Consider the following 19,545-nt stretch of genomic DNA (forward strand, 5'->3'; position numbering starts at 1 on the left):
TCTTCTTTGTTCACATTTAAACTTTTCATAAACTTGACCATGAATTATGGTTTATAAAAGAAAACTAATTTTTGACTTTATTTTCTTCTTTTAACATTTCTTTAACAAACCAAAAGCCCTCAAGTTGCCTGTCGGACAAGGAAGAAGATGAAATTTATGGTTTCGGTTATGGTGTTTTTGCACCACGCGTTGCTCGTGGTGCTCTAACGCAACAGCAACATTTTATCCAGCAACAAACGCTGCATCAGGCACAGCTCGCCCAACAACAACAGCAGCAACAGCAACAAATATCTATGATGCAGGGTGCTGTCTCACATCATCAGCTGCAACAGCAACAACAACCGCTGCCAACACACCCACAAGGTTTACAATCTATCCCGCCCAATGCTGCCCATCATTTGAATTTTGTGCAACAAAAGTAAGTTTTAGAAGTTTTTCTTAATATTTCATTACTTGCAACTATTAACTACAACTACTGTGTTGTAGAATTTACAACCAGACTTGTTTTGTTTCTTTGAAAAAAAAACTTAATTTACTTCTTTTTTTCTGCTTAATTTGTAGTTGTTTAAGTCCACGTTCCGCCTATTTTTATGAATTTCCTCCCACAACGGGTAAGTTTAGCAAAAAAAGATTTTTGTTTAATTTTTTATATTACTTTTTTTCCAGTTTTGAGTTTTTAAGGTAAAGAGTGACATTTTTGAATAAACCCTGTGTAATGGATTTTGGGACAATGGCAATTTAATATTTTTTATTTTTATAACAATTTGGTTTATAAAAATGTTTAAAACTTTAGTTTAGTTATAATTATATCATTGTTATACAAATTGCAGAATACAGGGTTTGGTAATAGAAAAGATACTGAAAAGCTGTTTTTTTTTACAAAATTTAGTTATCAAACATGTAGAACGTTTTTGGCGAAATATTTTCAAACCCTTTGATTAAAAAAATCTTTTTTAAACTTTTTTTGTAAGAAATGCTTCATATTTTTATATATTACAAAAATGGTTTAAAAAAAGCTTTCTTATGAAAAAACTTTTGTAAAGAAGCTTTTTAAAAAATTTCTTGTTAACAAGTTTTTATTTTGTAGAAATATTTATTAAGCTTTCTTTAAAGATCTTCTTTTGTGAAAAAAAACAAATTCAAGAAATGTGGCGTATAATCAATATTTTTATGATAAATATTAAGTATACGTCATGTTGCCAAAAGATATTTGCGTATAATTTACTCTAAACGTTTTTATGTTCTTTGTTAATTAAATATTTTACAACAACATCATTACAACAACAAATTTTATAAAAAACCAGCTTTTAATAGTTCTTTTAAAAACTATATTTTAAAATAATTAATCCACCAAGACTCATTTTATGAACTTATAAAACACGCATATTAAAAAAAGAGTAAATGCTATTTATTTAAACCCTAAATTGAGTTATGAGGCCTTTTTAAAAGAGTATTTGTAGCAACACTTATTAATAGGTCCTTAGAGAGAAATTTAAACGTAAAAGAACAACATGTCAAAATGTTTAACATAAACTTATGAACTTTTTTTGAATAACAAATTTAAAGAATTGATCCCTGTGTCTTAACAATAAAACAAAATAAAACCTTTTTGAAGTTTATTTATTTTTTTTTTTTTTGGAAATCTTTTAAGTTATATTGAAAATGTCACTAATACCCATACAAAATTAATACATTTATATTATTTATTTGTAAGTGTTTGTTTTCTAAATAAAGCTAATTTGTTTTTTTTTCTCTTTTTTATGCATTTTATTTTGTTGTGTTTTATTTGTTTTTGTTTTTTTCTTTTTCTTTCAGAGGGTCGGGAAACTAAAAAACGCACAACTTTAGCTCGTTTATTAAAAGGTTTGAAGACAGTAAATCGAAGAGATCGTACACAGCAACAACAAACAACAGCCCAAGCACAAGTGAGAGTAAGTACTTTTTCATATTAATAACAATATATACAAATACTTACAAACCTCCACATATAAACAAAACATTTGCATACTTAGTTATAGTATAAAGAATGAAGTATGCGTGCGTATGTATGTATATATGTATGTATCCTTTTGCCATTAATATTATTGTAAAGAGACAACAAAAGGAAGTGCTTTTGTTCTTATTATATAAAAAGTTATACTTAAATATCAATACAATTTATTTAAAAAAAGGCAAAAGTACAATATGAGAAAAAAATTAAAAAAAAAAGAAAAGACAGTAACACTATATCATCAAAACGATTATCATAAAATATATTTTAAATATTTACATATTTCTAAACACACTTACATAAGCATCAATTTCTTACATATACATACATATGTATTTAGATATGTATATAAGCCTATGAGTGTGAGTTTGTGCGTTGTTATTTTATAACATTTTAAATTTTAAATGTAAAAGTAATAAAAAGAAATCCTTCTTGCAAGTACTTGTGTCTGGCAACATCCAAGAGCGTCAACAACATCAAAAACAATATACAACTTAACATTTTTGCTGTTCTTTTTTTCTTAATTTTTTTTCCTCTATATATTTTTGATTTATGTAGGGAGGTTTCCGTTTTCTTTTTGGCGACATATACAGGATGCTGTTAGCTGCTAAAGAGGGGTGTAAATTTGTGTTACCCATACTCTAAAATTTTGTTTTATTTTTTTCATCATCCGCTATATATTAAAATTTACTTTGGCTTTAATTTTTGTTTCTTAGTCGAATTTAGTGTGTTTCTTTTTTTAATATCACTTAAAAGATAAGACAGTATTTGCAAATTGTTAAAAGTTTTGTAACATTCTTTTTTGTTTATTATTTTTATGTTATTTTATCAAACATTTTAAAATTAAAAAAAAAAGTTGTGACATCATACACGTTCCTAATGACATCATAAAGTTTAACTCTTTGGAAAGGCATTGAAACTGTTGGTAGCTTGACGTTTAAAGGGTTGAAAATATTTTAGAATTTCTTTCTGTAATCTATTTCTGTTTAAAATAAGGACTTAATATATATATTTTAGAAATTGTTCTAAAAAAGGTTTTGTATAAATGAACAAAACTTTAGATTTAACCTTCTGTAATAAATATTTTTTGGCAACATGTTGCTTGAAACATAAAAATTTAATGAATGTTTAAGAATGATGCATTTTTCTATATTAAATGATAATAATATTTAATTTTTAAATTAATATTTGTTTAGCAATATATGATACATGTTACTTGAAATATTTATATGAGAAAACACAAATACGAACATTTAAAAATATTAAATAAGCAACATGTTGCTTTAAGTGTTTTTTTAACAATTTTCTGTTTCTAAACATGTTGCTGTCAACATCTTAAAGACAACAAGAAACGTAACGATTTTTAAAGTTATATTAAATAACATTTTTTAAATGTTTACACAAATTGTGTTTAGAATGTTGCTTTTAACATTGAATTTGTTATTTGGTTTTACGATATTGAAACATGTTGCTGAATATTTATAATATTTTTGATACACATTTGTTTCAAAATGTTGCAACAACTTATTAGATATTTTGTGTGAATTCTCAAGACCAAATAGTTGATTGCTCAAGGATATAGTATCTAATCAGGAATTGATTTCTTTAATGTAGCTTTGTAAACTTCTTATACATTATACTTTACTATTGGATTATATCTCCTTAATTTTTACAATATTCGAAGAAAATATTATTCTAAGTTTTTAAGCGATAGTGCGATAATGCAACTCATTCTAAGAACGAAAATAAAAAGTATCGTTGAACCTATAAACATTCTTAAATCATATTTTTCAACCTAAAAGGTTTCTTAGTTGACTCTTGTCTTCTGGTATTTCCGCAAAGTTAAGACCTGGATAAACTCATACAGCATTGAAAATGTTATTTAAGAAACTTTAGTTTTCTGTAACGACATCTGACTACCTTATATCTAATTCTATGACTTTTGTCACAAACGTATGACTTTGCGAAAATTATTTGCTTATCGTTGTTTGCAACATGTTGCCAGAAACAGTTAAACATACATTCATAAGTAAAATACTTAATATTGCCACAATTTAAATGTGATTTATTTCATTAAATGGACAACGGCTGGTTTTTAGTAAATGATTTACTTAAGATTTTTTGCAACATTTTGCTGGAAACATTTAACTATATGTTTAATGCTAAGCTTTGCCAAAATTTAATTATAAATTAACACAATAAATGGTTTTAACAGATTTTATTATTAACCATTTATTACCTACTTTTGCTTTGCAACATGTTGGTAACAACTTCAATGTTTCTAAGTAGATCCCTGTCTTCTGGTATTTCCACAAACAAAGTGAAAAACTGGATAAACTTCCTGTAGTTTTCTGTAACGACATCTGACTACCTTAGATCTAATTCTATGACTTTTGCCACAAACGGATGTGTTTGCGAAAATTATTTGCTTATTGTTGTTCGCAACATGTTGGCAAAAACACTTAAACATACATTCATATCTATAATGCTTAATTTTGTCACAATTTAATTGTGATTAATTTCATTAAATGGACAACGGCTGACTACCTAAATGATTATGTGAATGTGTTTGTAAAAATGATTTTTTTTCAACATGTTGCTGGAAACATTTAACTATATGTATAATGCTCAACTTTGGTAACATTTAATGGTAAATTATAACAATAAATGGTTTTAACAGTATTTATTATTAACAATTTATTACTTAATTTTGGTTTGCAACATGTTGCTGACAACATTACTTTCCCTATTTGTTAAAAAGTTAAATATTACTTTCAGAGTCGTACTAATCTTTTCCAAAAAATATAACCTAATGATTTTGACAACCATACAAACTGTTCATAATGTAGGGCATTTATAAATCACATTAAGACCATACAATAATATTAACTATATTTATGTATATTCTAAGAATATTTGTCTTTGAAGATTGTAACTCTTCCAAAAAGGAAAGCAACATTAAAGGAAGAAAAAGCGAAACAAATTCTTTACTTTGTAAGTTTGCAAACAAGCAAAAACTCAGTTTTTTGTAAACGAAAAAAAAAAATTGTTAAAATTCATATTTATTTGTAACATACGAGTTGGGTTGGTTTGCAAAATAATAAAATACAAAGAAATAAAAATAAACCAAAATGCTTTTAATATCCTGTAACACATACTCAAACTGGTACAAAGTACACATATACATATATGCATGTACAGCAGTTAAAATAGAAAGTAATGTAATGTTAAAGTAATGCTTGTATGTTTATTTAAATGTTGCAGAAAATGAGGAAGGAGGCGCCAGGGATATGTTTTTTTTTATAAGGATAACAACCGAAGAGGGGTTGCTGCATCTTTTTATTTTATGTATATACATTATTATAAGCAAAAATCTTGGTGGTTTGTTTCTTTCGTTTTTCTTGCTGCTGGTTTATATAAGATTCAAAAAAATAACTAAAGAACATTAAAGTTATGGCTGCTTATATGTTAAATAATAATAAAAATAATAAAATAAAAAAAAACAACATAATGCTATTTGCAAATTCTCTTACATATGAAAAGTATGTATGATTTTTTATAAGGGGGTTTTTGAAAGCGAAAAAAATTTATACTCATATTTTCACTATGTTTTAAATGTTAATACCACTTACTAGAACTGCTTCACAAACTTTTAGTCATACACTTACCCTGACCATAACCTCAATGACCTTTTTTTGTATATTTGCTCCCCCCTCGCTTTAAAAACACACATATCAGAAACTTAACTTATTTATATGGGTATGATGTGCTTGTGTTTTTTTTGCTCTCTCTTATAAATGAAATGAAAGATTCATGTGTTTGTGTTTAAAAATGCGTATGTATGTGCTAAAAAAAACTAAAATAATATAAAAAATGTTAATTTAATCAAAAGGAAAAACTTTGGTTTATAACCCCTCTTTTAAAAGCCATATTTTTTGGAGCACAAAAAATTAAAATGAATAAAAAAAACATAAAAAATTAAATCACTACAATAAATAATTTTTCTTGTAGTCCCCCCGCCCGCTTCTATTTTCTTTTACTCTTCTTGATCCTCTTTGTTTCTCGCTCTCTCATATCCTTAAGCAATTAAATTTTTTCCGTTTATTATGTGGTAGAGGGAAAAAAATAAATAAAAAACAACTGACTTAAACTGACTGTAAAAATTGTACAGATTTTTTTCTTGATAATTCTTGTGATTGTTTTTCTTTTGAAAAGTTTTTTTTTTTTGCATTTAAACTTTTACGTCTGCGTTTTTCTTAAGAAGTGCTATATCAAGGTAATATGAAACTTGTAGTAAGGAAAATAGAGGGCAGCGAACAGAATAGGTAAAATCTGTGTAGCTAAACATTATTTCAGCAACACTTTTAATAGGCAACAAATAAACATGTTTCTTAATAATGTTTATGGAAATTTTGTTAAATGTTATAATCAAAATTAAATATTTAGCTCTTTCAATATAAATTTCATTGTATATAAGCTTTACATATTTCCAATTTGTTCTAATCCGCAACATGTTGCTAGAACAATAATCCTTAAAAGATACCATTTTAAAAACATGTGGAAAGTCTTTAAAACTTTATGCAAAATAATTTACACCATGAACCAGGGTCATTGTATGGATTTGAAAGGATTTCTAAGAGATTCCTCAACCCGCTAGATTTAGATCCGTAATCCCGAACCCCACTTTATCAAGCTCGACTGTGCTTATTGGGATGTTGGAGTTCTATAGCTTCAAACAATCCAACATATTATGTACTATAGTGGTCTCATATGGCATCCACATACCGGAAGTTCTTCTGGTGGTAGCAGATGTATTTACTAATTCTAATAGACAAATTATTAAAAAATTTGAGAATATGTCCATATATTTTAGTTACCCCTGATGAATCTTATCAGAATCAAAACGAGGTAATTTTTTCGGAAATCGGTGGTTTATTTCAAGCTCGATAGATTCAATAGGTCTAATGATATTTTTCTGATTCTTCACTGTTCTTATTATTCAATTTTTTGTCATTTGTTGTTGTTGTTCCATCACTTTAAACATTTCGGTTTCGTTTCTTGTGTAATCTTAAGCAATATTTATTCCTTAGAAAACTTAATCTGAAACAATAACTAATTTATATAGCAATGAAATAAATTCTAGCAACATGTTGCCAAAAAACTTAAAAAACATTTTTTAAACTTTTTTGTTGCAACTTATTTTAATGTTAATATTTTAAACTTAAACTACTAACAACACCAAACATAAGTGTTTCTGAAGCAACATGTTGCTAAATCCCTTTACGTGTTTTAGGTTCTAACAACATTAAACATATTTCATTCTGTCTTTGTCAACATGTTGCTAAGTCTCCTAAATATGCTTTAAAATCCTTATTAGGCCATTCAATTAATCTTGAAGATTGTCAACCTCAAAATCAAATCCTTTTCTTAATCAATAAAAAAAGTGCAAACCGAATTCGTTAACAACCCTTCTATCTTTACAACTTTTACTAGCGTTTTCCGTATAAAACATCTTGCACAACTCTACAAACTTGACATTATTAATTAAAGGTTAATGTTTTATCTTGATGCACAACATTTTCAACCGAGAACAGTATAGGAAACAGATACAAAAAAACAGTAGAAAAAAACAAGAAAAAATTAAAAAAACAAAAGGAGCACAAGTACCCAAATACGTGGTGTTTTTAAACAGGTGATAAAGCACGAAAAGATTGTGTTTAAAGGCAAGAGAAACTCAGGAGAAATAAATGTAAATAAATAAAAATTGTTTTTAAAAGAGGTTGACAGAAGGAAAGTATACAATTTCCCTTTTTATTTAACTTATTTGATTAATTTCTTTTGAGTCTTAGTGTACTTAATATAAAACGGGGGTTTAAGTTAAATATTAATATATACACACACATATATATATACCTAAACTTATTTTTACACATTTAAATTACAATATTTGATAATAATCAAAATATAAGCGGGTTTTTGCTGGTTTCTTGTTTTCAAAAAGAGTTTGTTGTTTATAATCTAGTCTATATTTAGTAGCAACCTTTTAAAAATAAGACAAAAAGTGGCAAATAAATCTCAACACTTTTTTTTATATGTCAGTTACTTTTTAAATTAAAATGTGGGTTTAATAAATTTATTTTTTCTTCATTTCTCTTCTTAGGCGGCAAATGAACGTTTACGACATTTTCAAACATTAAATGGTGGTCATCAGCACAGTTTCGAAGAGACTATTCACCGGGTAAGTACCACACTTGAGAAAATAGTAAATGTCCTTGAAGTATCATTAACACCAACACTTGCACAAAGCCGCACACAAACTTGAGGGAAGTGTTCTTTCTGTTGCAAGTAAACTGAAATAAAATAAAATTTCTACTTAAAATGTCGTTTCAGCAAAAAAAAAAAAAAAAAAAAAATTAAAACGGCAAAATCTATTTATAAAAGACAATCCAATTTATGAAATGCATTTCTTATAGCGTTTGATTAAAGGTTCATTATTGATATATTTGTCTGTATTTTAAAGATTTAACAATTTAGGTTTGAGATTTTACTTCTTTTGTTGTTTAAGTCTATAATTTAAAAATTTTATTTAGTTTTGTGTTAAATTATGACTTTTATAAAAGTTTTTTTTCTACAGTTTCTTTCTAAGCTTTGTGCTATTATAAAGTTGTCATATAATTTATTTTTACTTTGTGTAAGTTTAAGTTTTTTTCTTTTAATTTTTTTGATTTCTTATGAGTGTGCAGAGCTGCTTCTTCAAAAAAACAAACCGCAGCATTTAAAGATGACGACGACGACGACTACAACACTAAAGTTTAATTAAAACAACGCACAGTCGTGTACTTTGTTATTGCCCCTGGCCAAGTACTTTTTAGGTTTATAATAAGACCACTGCAGTCAAGTCAAGTTAAGAGAAGACAAAGCCATCTAGCCAAACAAACTACTAACTAGACGCAGTAGACCTTTTGTGAACCCGACATATTTTCATATTTCTTTAATCTTCTTTTCCTTTTATGAGCCTTTTTCAAGCACTAAGAGGAGTAAGAAAATAAATTTGAATGTCTAACACAAATAGAAATTATAATGCGTAACGCATTTACATGCATTTGCATACAGACAGACGTACAAGCACACACACTTATTCGCACCGGAAATCTAAAGGACTTTCGCTCATTTCTTGATATTGACATAAAAAAACATTTTCTTCTTATATAATTAGAATAAAAGGAAATGAAATGTCATTAGTTGAATGTTAGAAAAAAAGCGCTTTCATAAAGAAATAAATTTGATAACCTGAAGCTAAATAAATGAAATTGTTTAAGTTTTTAAACTTTAAATGTTAACAGAGAGGAAACAAGCAATAAAACATTTAATTTTATAGACTGGTTTAATTGCTATGAGAAATTGTTTTTGTAAGAGCTTTTACTGGAAACAGTATAAAGTTTATAATGGTTATAATATTATTTTATAATAAGGCTTTTCATTTAAACGTTCAAAACCCTCGTAAACTGTGCAACCTGTGCATCTTTCCATTCTAACAACTGACTTTTATGGAAATTGATTTGCACAACCCTTATAAGTTTGAGCGACTATTTAGACTGGCAAACTTGCGCAAACACATTGTGCATTTAATAAATCCGTCCGCTATTCACTTTTGAATTTATGGATTTGAATATTCACATTTGCGTAAACATTTTATGTGTCTATATTTGTAAAATGGTTTTAATTAACATTAATTCCAGTTTTTCAACATGTTGCTGAAACGTGTTCCTTGTTTCTGAAACATATAACATATATATAATATTCTAATTAAGCCTTTATAATTAATTTCTATCAACATGAAGCTGGCAACATATTTTTTGAGAATATTATTAAAAAAAAAAATACTTTCTCTTTAGCCATTTAGTATTAATTTCGTATAAAAATGTTAATATCAATTTGTTTGTCTTTTGTTTAAATAACCAGTGTTGTTAGCAACTAAAAGTATGAATATATAGTCGATCATGGTAATATTGGTAATATTCTATTTAAAAATAAATATTGTTCTGATTTAAAGTAAACGTGTATACAGTGTATACAGTGTATACAGTTTATACAATTTAATATGTAATAATATGTTGAAATTGGATTCTATATTTGTAAAATGGTTTAAATTAATAATATTTCTATTTTTTAACATGTTGCTGAAATATGTTGTCGAAACATGTTGCTCAAACATGTTCTTGATACATGCTGCCGAAACATGTTACTGAAACATGTTGTTGAAAATTTAGTCGAAACATGTTGCTGATACATGTCACTTGTAATGTTCTTATTACAATATGGTGCAAACTAGATGAAAATAGAACATGTTGCTTAAATATGTTGCTGAAACATGTTCCTTGTAACATTCTAGTTACAAATATGCGTTGGCAACTAGTGAAATCTTAAAAAGTTTTTATAATTAACTATTATCAACATGTTGCTAGCAACATTTTTTGAGAATGTTATAAAAAACAATACGTATTATGAAAAAAAAACATTGAAAGTCAAATTTTATTACTGTATATTTCTATGTAAGTGTATTAGACTGTATAAATCCTTTAAATGATTGCAAAAATATATATTTTTTTTATTTAAAACCTCATAAATTTTAAAAACCTGTCGACATTAATCAAATCATATGCAATATACACACATAAAAATACAATTACTTATCGTTTTTCCTATATCTCTTAAAATTGTGAAGGGAATTAAAAATTTTATTTTCAATAATATTTCTTGAAATTTATATATTCATTATGCAACATAATTTCGTATACATTACAATTTGATTATATTCTATACTTTTCTGTTTTTTTTTCTTCCATTATTTTTGCAAAGTGTTGTCTGTTTATTTGAAATCCAATGATTTTAATAAAAATGTTATTTGTAACATTGTTGTGTCATATTCATATTTAATATACACATATGAACTTTAGTGTAAAACTACAATTTTCTTCACATGCAATTTACACAATACATATGTATGTTTGTATTTATATTCCCCCAACAATTGTAGCAACGTTATACAATTCACACACATACATAAGAAACAAAAGAATATTAAAGGAAAAACAACAAAATGAATAAAAGAGGAGAAAAACAACCAACAAGAAAAACATTTAAAAGTTCATTGCCGTCAGTATAACATTCATTATTAATGACAACATAACGCCTCACTAAGTTGAATTAAAAAATACGGTGAAAAAAAGACAACAAAAAATATACATAGATACATACATACTACCAACATCAATACACACTTAGAAACAACAACTACGACATTAACTACTTTTAAAAATGACGAAAAAGAAAAAAAATAAATAAATTGAGAAGATCCTACAGCACCTAGTAATACGGTGACACCTGGAATATTGGTGGAACTGTATGTGCCTGTCTTTCTCTTGCTTTTTCTCTAAAAGACAGTAGCAACAACTTCTGTAGCATCATATTATTTACTGCAAGCAAAGTTTTTGATGTTTTTGTTTCTAATATGAACAACAGCAAAGACAACAACCTACACCTTGTACTAAGCAGCAAAAACCCCAACAACAACAACTCTACTAGCAATAGCAACAGAATGTTTAAGGCAAATTGTTAGAAGTAGTAGCAGCAGTAGTTTTCATAGATGGGGAACTGAAATTTTGAAATAGAATATGGAACTAATAAAACTCAAGACTGAATAATATATGGTCCAACCTACTGACAAGTTTATAAGCTATTCCATAGGTTTGTGGTGGTTTGTCTATTGAGTAGTGTAAATATTGGTTTAAGGAGAGCCCATAGAGTAGGGTTGGCTATTGACTATAACTATCTATGAAGTTTACTGATTAATCTAATGACTAATTAATAGACTAGTTTAGTAACTAGGCTATGAACTAGTCTACAGGACTTGGCTATAGTTTATTACAAAGTTTATGGTCCAGTCTATAGACTAATATATTGTCCAGACTATTGACTGAATGGTCGAAGTATAAACAAGTTTACTGACTGATTCATTGACTAATCTATAGACAAGTCTATGATCTATTTTATAGATATATACTAGTCGATAAAAATTATTTTATCGACTAGTATATTGTATACTAGTATATGGTATACAATATTACTTCTCTTATATACTAGTCAATTTAATAGTTAAGCTAGTTCCTAGCGCATAATTTTCCATCTCTGAGTAGTTGTAGTAGTTTGTGTTTTCTAAGTATTCCCTTCTCTATCATTATAACTCTTGTTTTTTTTTTTTAACAGGGAAATCATTAAACTTACACCGTTATGTTAGAAAACAACAAAACTAACAACTCCATAGCATATATGTGCATTTATACTTACACAACAGCAATTTAGTAAATTTTTGTATAAGTGTGTGTTGTCATGTATATTATTTTCTAGTGCACAAATTTCGTTGGGGCTCCTAAAAGTAGACTCTCAAAAATATAATAATATTCTTGTTCATGCATACATATGTACTTTAACTTTTCTCTACACATATTGGGGGAATTTTAGTTAAGCAAAATGTTTTATTGAAAATAAGACCAACTAATTTGAGATGATATTGTTTTGTAAGTTCTTAGAAGAATTCTCAAGTGAAAACGTAAAAGAGAAAACGAAAACTTATAATCGAAAAGTTACAAAGAAATATAAAAGTTTTTAACACGTTGTATTAAGGAAATCCTAATAAGAAATATGATTGAAAACACCAGGCATAGTTATTATAAACTAAATGAAAATACTTTAATATAATGACAATAATTGTAGTTGGTCCTCTTTAATTCTATACAAGAATCATATTTAACTTAAGCTTGAATGAAAAGTAGAAGAACCTAGAAACGAAAAAATAAGAAAACTTAAAAAAAATCTGCTTAAATTGTTAAGCTACGGGCACTTTGTCGCCACTTGTACAAGATGCAATGCCAGCAAAGCCCTACTCTGTAAAACGCTACCCTCGCCCTCAAGACAACACATTATTAGGAAAATGACAAAAACAACAGCAAAAAATCGTTATTCCTTTTAAGACTAAACAGTTAGGGAGAGAGGCCTTGTGCAACATCATCATGTATAAATAAAAAGCAATATCTTCTTTTTGTTACTGTTGTTGCTGTTGTTTGGCAAATTTAATGTAAATATTTTCTTGTTAGTGTAGAAGAAGGGGCTTCTGGCTCCTTTACTCCATTACTTGTGTAAGTATTTTGTTTTTCTTGTTTGTTTGTTTATTTGTTTGCTTGTTTGTGTCTGCAACATGTATGTACATTTGCTTTTTGAGACAAAATGTGTGTGTTTTTTGTCTGTCTATGTATATTTTAGATTGTTGCAATGTCACTTGCTTTACTCTGTGTGTTTAAGAAGAGAAAAAAAAGTTTTCATTCTTTTTTTTTTTCTTAAACTTCAAAAATTTTATATTTCTTGTTATAGTCGTCGACCTACAGCAAAGACATGATACAAATTTTTGCCTCTTTTTTGTTTTTGCAATGAGTGGGAAGTTGTAATGCGGCGGACTTGAAGATTTTTTTCTATATTATATGTGTCTTGGTTAAATGCTTTTTATTTTTTTTTTAATTTCTTTCTACACTTTTTTTGTCTTTTTATATTGAAGTTGTTTTAATATATATTTTTTAATTCCAATGTTGAAAAAAAGTACTTTTCTTTTAAATATATTTTCGTTTCATGTGGTTGTTTGATGGGGTTTGTTTGTTGTTTATGGCTAGAAATAGGTAGGTTTTTTAAAGGTAAATATAAAACTTTTAAACACAGGTGATGGAATTAAATTATTTTTTTTTTTGATGTTGTTGTCGTTAGGAGAAAAGTTTTAGGATTATTTATTATAAAACAATTTTTTATTTTGAAATCGTTTAATATTTTTTTGAACTTTTGACTTTAATAAAAATTTAAATTGACAGCAAGTAAATAAAAATAAATTTTAATAAATTATTTCTGACAACAATTATAATTGTTTTAGTTATTTTTAAATAGAATTTTTGAAAAATTAAACAATTTTCCTTTAGGACTTTTCTGTTTAAACTGTAACATATTTTTAGGTGTTTTAACATTTACAATCAACTATGACATTTTTAGTTTGCTTTTTGTCTTTATATCTCTTTTTTATATGTATTGCTTCTGATGTTATTTGTTGCTGTTGTTGCAATCTGTATGATTGCTGTTGACATGTTTGTGTCAAATCATGCTTGTACTTTCCTTTAAAGTCGTTGGTATATTTATTTTTATATGTCGTGAAGACACATTTTCCACGTTAGTAGTTTTTTGTTATTTTTTGTATAAAGTTTCTTTTATGTTGAGAGGCAATTGTTCTCGTTTGTATGTATATATGCACAATGGGACAAAAATACTGCCCACGATACATATATTTAAAAAACTTTTTCATAAATTGTTAACTAAGTAGCTCTAGGCTAGTCATTAAGCTCGGCCATAATCTAGTTAATAGACTATTCCATAGACTAGTAAATAAGATATTTAACTTTCCATTCCATAGACTACTCAACAGGTGACTTCAAAATAGACCCATCTATACACCCTGTGTCCTAAAAGATTGTATCGACAAAATAAAATTTGTTTCCCATTGTACTAAGGTGGTCTTTTTCAAAAAAATATGATTGTCTTTTCTCCTTAGACGTTTTAGTTGTCTTTTTTCATAAATCCAATAGTCTGTCTAACTGTCCTGCTGAACTTTTTTAAGACAACTTGACATACACACAAGTCCATCTGTAGTAGGTTGTTTTTGATGTTAGTTTAAAACTAAATATAAAAAAAACAAAATTTCTTTTGCCTCTTAAATACTGCATGTCCCGGTATATTTTAAAATGTTGATTGTATGTTGCAATTTGGTATGTTTTTGTCACATCTGCCGCTATTACTTGATGATGCTGCTATAGCTTCTTCATGACTTTTTTCTGATTTTTTTCTACTCCTCATATATTTTTTATTATTTCTTGTTTATTTTTTTTAGTTTTGTACTAGCTCGTGATGTTGCACGTCTTGTATGTAAATGTTTGCTAAAAGTTTTTGACACTTTTCTTGTTGTTCCCAATTTTAAAAGTGTTTTTTACGAGGATTTTTTGTAGTGTTTTAGTTTCTTTTAGGTTCTATTTTTTCTACTCCCTACTTTGTTTAGTTTTAGTGTTAGTATTTTTTATGGGTTTGTTTGAGGTTATTATGATTTTGAGTATATACATATATCTAAGAGTGTGTTTGTGTATGTGTGTGATTCGTGTTGTTGTATATATTCCTGTACCCACTTAAATTGCCCTGTTTTTTCCACTATATGGTTGCAAGTATTTGTAAGCATATACACTTGTTTATATTTAGAATAGTTTCCTGTCTCATCGTCTGTCTTTCAGTATTTTTAAAGATGTATGTGTTGTAGGTGTGTAATTTGTAGTTTTAAAATCTCTTTATTCGTCCTGCTTTTCCTTTCATGTGTTTTAGTATAGTTCTCCGTTTTGTTTGTGTCTTCTTGTTGCATGTTCGAGTACAAGTGTCTAAGTTGTTTTGTATTTGTAGACACCGCACTTGGTAAATAGTTTTACACTTGTGTCGTTGTAGCTGATGCTGCTGCGTTATAACTTCAGTATAGTTTTTTGTTGTTTGTTTGAAAATGCCTTATCATTTAAATGCAATAACCAAACTATAAGTACACTTACACTACTTTGTGAATACTTTTCTTGCATATCATCATCGTCATCGCTGTCTTCATCTTGTTGTTGCAACAGCTACCAGCAACAGCATCTGTATTACAAATTAACCTAAAAACAAACCTTACTATAAACAAACATACAAATAAAAATTAAAAAGTCTTAAGCGTTTTGCTCAACTATCGTCATCTTTTTTCCCACCACAAATATTGTAAAACTTACAAACATTAAAAATTGCTAAAAAAAAGAGCTACTTTAGGTTTGGCCATGCATTTTGGCGTAAAAACAACACTTGGAAGAACATGTCTTGCATATTCTGTGTTGCTATTTAAATTTGGTATTTTCTTCCAGCTCTTTTTGTTTCGTTAGGAAAAAGTTTATTTTAATTAAGTATAAATTTCAGTTTTGTGTGCGGGTGTCATAATGGTACTCAAGTGATTTTAAAATGTTTGTATACTTTTATTTTTTATTTCATTTTATTTTTCTACATAAATTTTAATAGAAATTTATAACTGAGCATTAGCAGACTATGTATATTTCCACAGAATTTTGAAAGAATGAAAACAGTTAAAATTTAATTCAAGTTCAGTTCTAGTTCAGTTCTAGTTCAGTTATAGTTCAGTTATAGTTCAGTTCTAGTTCAGTTCTAGTTTAGTTCTAGTTCAGTTCTAGTTCAGTTCTAGTTCAGTTCTAGTTCAGTTCTAGTTCAGTTCTAGTTCAGTTCTAGTTCAGTTCTAGTTCAGTTCTAGTTCAGTTCTAGTTCAGTTCTAGTTCAGTTCTAGTTCAGTTCTAGTTCAGTTCTAGTTCAGTTCTAGTTCAGTTCTAGTTCAGTTCTAGTTCAGTTCTAGTTCAGTTCTAGTTCAGTTCTAGTTCAGTTCTAGTACAGTTCTAGTACAGTTCTAGTTCAGTTCTAGTTCAGTTCTAGTTCAGTTCTAGTTCAGTTCAGTTCTAGTTCAGTTCTAGTTCAGTTCTAGTTCAGTTCTAGTTCAGTTCTAGTTCAGTTCTAGTTCATTTCTTGTTCATTTCTTGTTCAGTTGGATATGATAAGAATTCTTTTAAGAGTCTGTTTCTTATACTCAAAAGAGTATGCGAGTGTCATAAGTATTTATAATTGAATTTTTGTTATTTCTTCCTTAAAAAATGTTATCATTACTTATTATTATACTTATATTTCCACTGCTTTAAAACATACTCACTCTCTTTTTTGTTTGTTTTTTCTCTATTCTTAAAATTATATTTACAGTTAAAAGTACAAGAAGCAATGCGTAAAAAGGAAAAATTTCAAAGGGAACATGAAGAGGTAAGAGACTTGGAAAAACAAAAAAGACACATTAAGTCGACTTTTATTTTAAATTCATATTTATGTAGGTATAAGTATAAAAACGGAAACTCACACTAATACATAGTAAAGAAAATAGACATACATATGAAAAATCAAACACACTGATATGCATATGTATTATGTAGACACCCGTATGTATGTTGGATGTTTCCGTTATAATGAGTGTGTGTTTTGTGCCATGTGTTTTTATGTTTAAGAAATAATGTGTGTGTGTGTGTATGCGTATATTTCATAATGAAGATATTAATGCATAATTTAGTTTTATAAGTATGTATTGTATTGCTGTCGATGTTGCTGTTGCTGCTTCCATTGTTGTTTTTGTTCCTGTGGAATTTTATGCATTAAAATGAAACTTTATTTGCAGCATGGGAACATACTTAGTAAAACATATATTGAACATTTCTCTTTTCTTTAATTTTTTTGCTTAACAATTTCAACTTCAACTTATTACCGTGAATGCGTACGTATGTATGTTTTTTTCAATGTACGCATGAGGAATAAATAATATTTAATTTAAATTAAGTATACGTACCGTAAGTGTGTTATGTGACTGTAGTGTTTAAGTCATGCTTAAGAGGAAAATAAAGTATTTATTTTAAAACTAAGAACGTAAATAGTTTGCATAATAGTTGAATAATTATATAAAAACTATATTTTCAATTAAATGTATGCAAATTGATAATAACACTAGTGAATACCATCTGGTGTTGTGTTTTGCAAATGTGTATAAGTATTGTCATTTTGTCATATAATTAAATATAATATTTTTGTATAATTACTTCTAAATTGAAAGAATTATGCGTTTTGAAAGCATTTATTGATAAATCAAAATATTCATGCGAATACTTTATTTACTTGAATATGATTTACTTGATGATTCTATTACTTTCCTTAATTATTTAAAGCTGCTGAATATGGTATAGATTTCATTTCAAATTCTTAATCAATTTTCAAATTTAATTTTTATTTACTCTCTAAATCTATCACAAAATAAAGTCAAGAATGTAAATCAATAACCTTCCTATATTTGCATAAAATTAAAACAAATATGTTTACACACATATAACTTATATTTAGTTAATTAATTTCAGAATATGATGTATGAATATGCCATTAATATTAAATCTTTAACAAATATTTAATATTTATTACACAGACTTATAGGGAAAATTTAAAATTAATCAACAAATAATAAATTACAAGACTCACACAGAGCGCATGATGAATATTATTTTAATTGTTGTCGAATAAAACATAAATAAAGTATACGCACTAGTGTATGACTTGGTATTTTCTTTATAATTTATTAATGTCTGTTGCTTTAATATCTTTTTGTTGAAAAAATAAATAAATTGTCATAAACTGTAAGCACAATAAATGAAATGAAAAGAGAAATGAGTGAATTAAAACTAATTTATCTTGTAGCTACAAAAGAATAAAAAAATGAAAAAAAAAAAACAAAAAACTGAAGAAGTTTATAATTTATTAAAACAAGTGTATGACAGAGAGACAAACAACATTGTTATTGATATTGGCAGGGTTGTTTGGTTGGCCACAGTCCATTATGAAGTGTTGAGATTGAAAAATCTTTTTTGTTTCTTGATTATAAAGAAAAATTTATTTAACATATATTTCATAACACAAAGAATCATTATTTATTACATTTATTTAAATCATGAAGGCAACTTAATGGACAAGTTTGTGTGTGTGTGAAAAGTTGCTCTTTGCAGAAAAAAAAAAATGATTTTTATCTGTTATTAGCTTATTTGTTGGTTTTATAACATTCTACTAGTTTAAATTCATATACTTAAAAGCAAACTAAGCGACTGACCGTATGTTGCTCGTTTCCTTTTCTATATTTATATAGTTTATGTAAGTGTGTTAATTTGACAATATTTGCGAGAAAGTTTATCTCTATCATACATCATGTTATATTTTATAATTTATTGCATACAATTTTTGTCATTCATACTTTAGACCAACAAGCATACAAACAAACAACAAAGGATTCATTCATTTACTCTTACACTTACATATGTACATATAAATAAAACAATGACAATATACACCCACATTAACTGCACACTTAAACACTTTTCTCGTTTGCTCACATAAATATACTAAATGCAGGCAAATATATTTTTTATTTATTTTCTACACTTTTGTCTAATTCTCTGATTGTTTACATTTATTTTATTTTGTTTGTATATGCAATTACAATAACCATGTGTTTTATAATTTATTTGTTGTTTTACTTTTATTTTGTTGTATTTTTATTTATATTATTGCTGTTGTTTGACTGTATTATAGTTGTCTGTTTATTATATAAGTAATTATATTAAGGTAATAACTTTTTTGGATCGCAAAATATCATATCATTACCTATAGCTAAAACTATTTTGATAATAAAAGTCTATTTTTGAAATCAATTTGCTGATCAAAACTTCTAGTTTAGTTTTAGTTCAGTTCTAGTTCAGTTCTAGTTCAGTTTTAGTTCAGTTCTAGTTCAGTTCTAGTTCAGTTCTAGTTCAGTTCTAGTTCAGTTCTAGTTC

General features: G+C 27.2%; 1 protein-coding gene across 1 annotated transcript in view; it reads left to right on the forward strand.

The window, feature by feature from the left end:
- The window catches only part of LOC111690838 (sterile alpha motif domain-containing protein 5), a 125,867-nt gene that overhangs the window by 83,145 nt on the left and 23,177 nt on the right, over positions 1 to 19,545 (forward strand). Inside the window, exons 3-7 of the mRNA XM_023453410.2 lie at positions 117 to 418; positions 562 to 611; positions 1,816 to 1,931; positions 8,151 to 8,228; positions 16,895 to 16,951. Coding sequence (XP_023309178.2) covers positions 117 to 418; positions 562 to 611; positions 1,816 to 1,931; positions 8,151 to 8,228; positions 16,895 to 16,951 — 603 coding nt within the window. The remainder of the gene's footprint in view (positions 1 to 116; positions 419 to 561; positions 612 to 1,815; positions 1,932 to 8,150; positions 8,229 to 16,894; positions 16,952 to 19,545) is intronic.

This window comes from Lucilia cuprina, chromosome 4 (assembly GCF_022045245.1).
Source record: "Lucilia cuprina isolate Lc7/37 chromosome 4, ASM2204524v1, whole genome shotgun sequence".
NCBI lineage: Eukaryota > Metazoa > Arthropoda > Insecta > Diptera > Calliphoridae > Lucilia > Lucilia cuprina.